The sequence below is a fragment of the Athene noctua genome, unplaced genomic scaffold, assembly GCF_965140245.1.
Source record: "Athene noctua unplaced genomic scaffold, bAthNoc1.hap1.1 HAP1_HAP1_scaffold_36, whole genome shotgun sequence".
Taxonomy (NCBI): domain Eukaryota; kingdom Metazoa; phylum Chordata; class Aves; order Strigiformes; family Strigidae; genus Athene; species Athene noctua.
Window position 1 is genome coordinate 201583 of NW_027437538.1, and position 5963 is coordinate 207545.

The 5963-nt window shown below is 58.5% G+C and overlaps 1 protein-coding gene across 1 annotated transcript; it reads left to right on the forward strand.

Moving 5' to 3' along the window:
* Positions 1 to 3610: 3610 nt before the first annotated feature.
* LOC141974197 (olfactory receptor 14A16-like) lies at positions 3611 to 4588 on the forward strand. Its single transcript, XM_074933534.1, has one exon. The coding sequence runs from the start codon at positions 3611 to 3613 to the stop codon at positions 4586 to 4588; it is 978 nt and encodes a 325-aa protein (XP_074789635.1).
* Positions 4589 to 5963: the final 1375 nt, after the last annotated feature.

The following is a 5963-nucleotide window of genomic DNA, read 5'->3' on the forward strand; positions in this document are numbered from 1 at the left end:
GGCCTGGGCTGTGCCGGGCTGTGCTCCATGTACAGCTGGGCCTTCAGGCCCTGTTGGGCTGAGTGTATCCCTTGGGCGTCAGTTCAACTTGATTGTAAGAGAGAAGAGTGCAGGAAGGTCCCACCTGCCCCTGACCATCCCGGCATCGGCATGTCCTGACCTTTATACAAAAGCAGCAGCACACGCCCGTGGGAACACCCTCTGTTGGGGGCAGCAGGAGAGAGAAAACCCTTGTGAGAGCAGCACTGTAACTGGTAACACGGAAAGAGCTCACAGGGGCACAATGAGAGAACAGTTCCAGGGGTGGGATCTGCACAGCTCCCTGCACCGGGATCAAAACCATGTCCTTGTGCAAACCAGCACCCAAGCCTGCTGCTGGCCTGCCAGGGATTGCGGCAGGTGTGACCTCACAGCTGCCTTCACAGCCATGCACCTGCTGCTGGCCCACGAGATCCTGAGGCACAGCTGAGCTCATCCCAGCGCTCCACACCAGCTCCTCCTCGTGGCCCACGAGGGGATCAGATACAGGTCACCTCACGTTCCGCTTCCAAGGCCTTACGGCTGCTCTAGAAACCTGCAGGGCCTGTGCTGCCCCCAAGGGCCAGACAGACCAAGTCAGGGTTAGGATAGGGACTCAGGGGGACGGGGTCAGAGTGTGGGAACAAGGGCTTCCGAGGGTTAGGTGGTAAAACCCAGGCTGTTACTGGGGCACACTGGGATGCCCTGGAGTGTCATGGCCATGGGAGGGGAGGGTCTGAGGGCAGCAGAACTCATGGTGCCTGCCTTTTTCAGTTCCCCCTGTAGAGACACCACAAGACCTCCATGATTGCTGGGAAGTCCCCAGTTCCAGCAAGGGATGGGAGAATCAAGTGTACCCCAGTTCCCCAAACTGTAGGCCCTCCAAGTCCCCCCCACTAATTACCACCACGCCATAACCTGCTCTCGCTTTGAGGAATGCCTCGGGAAGAAGAGCAAAGGGGTGCTCTGGACTGGATCTTGGTGGGCTGGGGGTGGGCACAGCTTTCCCCAGTCCCCACAGGCCCATGGCTTCCCCCTGGTCTGAGCAGGAAAATCCCTTCTGCCCTGCCCAGCCCCATTCCTCCAAGTGTCCCCAGGGATACCTGTCCATGCAAGGGCCAGGGGTGGGGACGGAGACAAGGAGAGAGTGAGGAGTTCATGTCCTCCAAAGGGGAGGGGTGGAGGTGGGGGAGACCCAAAGACAGGGCACTGGGGGGAATTAGTGGACACCAGGGTACGGGGCTGGAGGGGTTGCCGGGACAGGACTGTGTCGAGTGCAAGTGAGGATGAAAGGAATTCAAGTGGAGGGACACGGAGACTGCAAGCAGAGTGGCTGTTGGGGACAGAAGGAAGAGGAGTGCAGAGGACAAACCCAATGGGATTGGAGAGAGTTTGGGAGTGGGGGATCAAGGCAGGGGATCCGGGGACACTCCTGCAGGGGACAGGATGGACAGTGAAGGAGTGAGGGGAGAGAGGGAAGGAAAGGCCTCGGGAGGGATTCAAGGGAGGGGATTTGGGGACCCCAGAGAGGACATGAAAGAGATGCCAGGGATGAGATGTCTGAAGGGAGCAAACCAATGGGATAGGGAGGGATAAAAGGGGTGGAGGTGGGGGCATCGGGACAAGAATTTTCCTTTGTAGTAAGATACAGCGTGAGAAAGGACTAATGCCACCAAGTGCAGCTGAGGAGGCCCAGGCTGGGCAGAGAGCAATGTCCCTGGAAGGGCAGTGCTGTGGTGGAACAGGTCACCCCGAGGGAGACTGGAGCAGCCCCAGGCTTTGTGTGTCAAGGAGCAGGCAGGGAGGACGCAGAGATCTCAGGAAAGGAAGGGAGATGCTCAGGGGAGAGCAGGGTGTGGGAGCTGGGTGGACGTCTCCAGCCGGCAGAGAAAGAGGTGCAGGTGTGGGACACGGTGGGACAGCCTGTGGTGGAGACGACAGAGGGGTGAGCAAAGTCTGAGCATCCCCCAGCAGAGCTGAGCTCTCTCTGCCCTTGGCTCTGGCTGGTGTCTCTGCCACTGGTGGCCATGAGGAAGCCCCTTCCCCTTCCAGCACTGGGTCTCATGGCCTCCCCTTGCCCAGCCGAGAGCCTGGCAGGGGTTGGACCATAGTCCTGCCCTTGGCATTGCCCATCCCCACATCACCCTGCCCCAGGAAGAGCCCTGAGGAACAGCATCTGACTTCCCAGGGGCTGGGGGTCAGGGCGTGGCCCTTTGCTCCATGTAACACACCCAGGTTTGCTCAGAATCTGTTCCACACTGACAGGGCCTTTGTTTCCCTGTCATCTCTGCCGGGAGTTTTCTGCTGTAACCAGCCCCGCAGGAGGTTTGTCAGTAACGGTCCTCACTGGGAGCCATTAACACTCCAAGAAACTTTGCAGTTGGCCTCTGGCTTTGACTTCCTGACTGGCACCTTCATCGTCCAATCACTGTCTGAGGTCCATGGACTCAGACCAACCCTCCTCAAGGAGTCATTAAAATGCCTTGGGCTTGCATTCTGCTGTGATGCTGGGCCGGGCTGCTGGGCTGGAGGGAGCTGAGGGCAAGTGGTCAGCGCTGCAGAGAGCCAGCTCTGCCCAGGAGCAGCTCCTCTGCAAAGCGCAGCAGGGCTGAGGGCACTGCCTGCAGGCACCGAGGGCAGAGGAGCCGGGCACAGAGAGGGCAGAGGCAGACGGCACTGGCAGGGTGCTGAGAGCTCACTGCAGGAGAAATCTTCCCAGCAGGTAACATGGTAAGTGAACTCTTGTTTTGCTGGGTGGGCAGGGGGAGGTGGCATTTTATTCCTCCTTTCTAGAGAAAGTGCTAAGGCAGCTGTTTCATTAGCACATCTTTAATTGTCTCCTGAGCCCCTGCAGAGGCAGAGCTGCCCCTGGGCAGGGCCCTGCTGCCAGGAGGGGTCTGCAGGGCAGAGCTGAGCACCCAGCGGGTGGGATGGGGGCTGTGAGCACTGACAGGGAGGAGACGTGGGGACAGAGAAGCAGCTCCTGGCTGGGACAGCTCCAGGCACCAGAGACATGGGCAGGGAGTCAGAGGGAGCTGCTGCTGGAAACACCTTGGGGGCAGGAATTCAGGCACCCCCTGCCATCCCCTGCAGTGCAGACACCCACTCCAGAGGAGCCCCCTGGTCTCCTCTCCCAGCCAGCAGAGCCCCACCCGCTGTCCCTGTGCTGCCTCCTCCCAGCAGCACTGGGGCATTTCCCCACATTTCCCCGTGGGCCTCTGCTCCCCGCGTTGGGATCACCGGACGTTCGGGGATGGGCGGGGGTTCAGCTGGGAGCAAGACCTGTGGGCACTGCCATGCAGATGTTTCCCTGGGAGTGAAATGTCCGAGTGCCCTCGCCATCTGCAGGCTCCGGGGGACACAAAGGAGCCAGTTCCCCCCTCAGGACACCCCATCTTTAGGGCACTGGACTCTTTCCCAGTGGGGTCCTGCTGGGCTGCAGCCTGTCCTCCAGAAGGGCACAGCTCTCCCCGGGCAGCTCTGTGTTCTCCAGCAGCCCCGTGAGGAACTGGATGGAGAGAAATGAGAAATCTGTCCCGACTGATTGATGCTTTTTCCTCTGTGAACAGGCCCTCGTGCCGTGAGGGAGCAAATGTCCAACGGCAGCTCCATCACCGAGTTCCTCCTCCTGGCATTCGCAGACAGACGGGAGCTGCAGCTCCTGCACTTCTGGCTCTTCCTGGGCATCTCCCTGGCTGCCCTCCTGGGCAACGGCCTCATCATCACCGCCATCGCCTGTGACCACCGCCTGCACACCCCCATGTACTTCTTCCTCCTCAACCTCTCCCTCCTCGACCTGGGCTCCATCTCCACCACTCTCCCCAAAGCCATGGCCAACTCCCTCTGGCACAACAGGCACATCTCCTACTTGGGGTGTGCTGCACAACTCTTTTTCTTCCTGTTCTTGATGGTGGGTGAGTATTTCCTTCTCACCGTCATGTCCTACGACCGCTACGTTGCCATCTGCAAACCCCTGCACTACGGGACCCTCCTGGGCAGCAGAGCTTGTGTCCACATGGCAGCAGCTGCCTGGGGCACTGGGTTCCTCACTGCTGTGCTGCACACGGCCAACACATTTTCAATGCCACTGTGCCAAGGCAATGCTGTGAACCAGAGCTTTTGTGAAGTTCCCCAGATCCTCAAGCTCTCCTGTTCAGAATCAGACTACTTCAGGGAAGTTGGGCTTATCACTGTCAGTGCCTTTTTTGATCTTGTTTGTTTTGTGTTCATTGTGGTGTCCTATGTGCAGATCTTCAGGGCCGTGCTGAGGATCCCCTCTGAGCAGGGACGGCACAAAGCCTTTTCCACGTGCCTCCCTCACCTGGCCGTGGTCTCCCTCTTTATCAGCACTGTCATGTTTGCCTACCTGAAGCCCCCCTCCCTCTCCTCCCCAACCCTGGACCTGGTGGTGTCATTTCTCTACTCAGTGGTTTCTCCAACTTTGAACCCCCTCATCTACAGCTTGAGGAACAGGGAGATCAAGGATGCCCTGAGGAAACTGGTTGGATGTGTTTCAGCAGCTGTAGACTGTCCACCTTTCTATTCAAATGACTCACAGTGCATGTCATGACAGGCCAAGCACAGTTTTCCTTCTTTATATATTATTTATTCTTTTTTCCATTTGTGAACATCTGGCCTACAAAGAAGTTCCATTATTCTTCCCCTCTTACATCAGTATCCACCCATCTTGTGTTACTGCTCATCACTTTTTAAAGCAGGAGCCAGCCACTGTGAACTTAAGCAAAATAAATGCACCCAGGACTTCTTTGTCTTACACCCATCCTTACCCAGGCAGGAAGAAACAGGGAATGAGAACGCCTTTCTGGCTGCACCAGCTCAGGGCTCTTGTGCTGGGCTGGAGAGAGGGGATGGCACAGAGGGGCTGCAGACCCCTCAGGAACTGCTGGAGAGGAGAGCAGGAGATGCAAGTTGCCCCGACCTCCTTCTCCTTGTGCCATGGGTGCCTCCCATCTCTGGGGCTGACCCCTCCCTGCCCCCGAGGAGCTGCTGTGCCCTTCAGAGGGGCTGCGGCTGTGGGGTGAGTGCCCAGAGCACCCTGCAGTGGGCACTGCCTTGGGACTAACTCAGACTGGGCTGTGCCGGGGATAGAGTTGGAGAGTGAGCAGGGGAGGTGGGAGAGCTTGGCGGGAGCTGGGCTGGGCTGGAAATTACTGGGGATATAAAACCAGGAGCATATAACTGGCACGGTGTGACCTCGCAGGGTGAGGACTCACACCAGGACATTTGTGGTGCAGAGCCAGGGCTTGTGGAAGGGATCGAAGACATGGAGGTGCAGGAGGGAAGGGGCTGCTCTGTGCCCTTGGTGGCACGGACAGACCAGGAAGGTGGCCCAGGGACTTCATCACCCCCCCGCCTCCCTCATGGGCCATTTCCAGCACTGGCTGCTCACCCCAGGGCTATGGGGAGACTTTCTGTGAGACCGTCTCCATCCTCCGGCTGCTCTCAGGGCCTGGATGGGGGAATGGCCAGCCCTGCCCGGCCTCTCTGCTGGCCCAGACCCCGGCAGACCCTGGAACAAGGGTGTCTGCAAAGCCCAGCATGGGACACGGCTGGGTCTGGGCAGGGGTCGGGTGCTGGGGGAGCTTCCAGTGCAGCGTGGCCGTGGGGAGAAGGGGCAGTGAAGGTGTCTGGGAGACTGAGCTGGGGAACCTTTCAGCTATCACAAATCAAATGCAGGAGGTGACTGAGACAATCTAGCACAGATTTACCAAGGACGAATCATGCCAATGTAACCCGATCACCTTCCACTGAGGAACATCTTCTGTCAACATGAGGAGAGCAGTGGATGTTGTTCACCTGCACTTCAGCAGAGCATTCAACACTGCTTCCTACAGCCTTCTCCTGGGCAAATGGACACGATACAGAGGGGAGGGCTGCTCTGTGAGGTGGGTAGGAAAGTGGCTACCAGGCTGCACTCAGAGGGT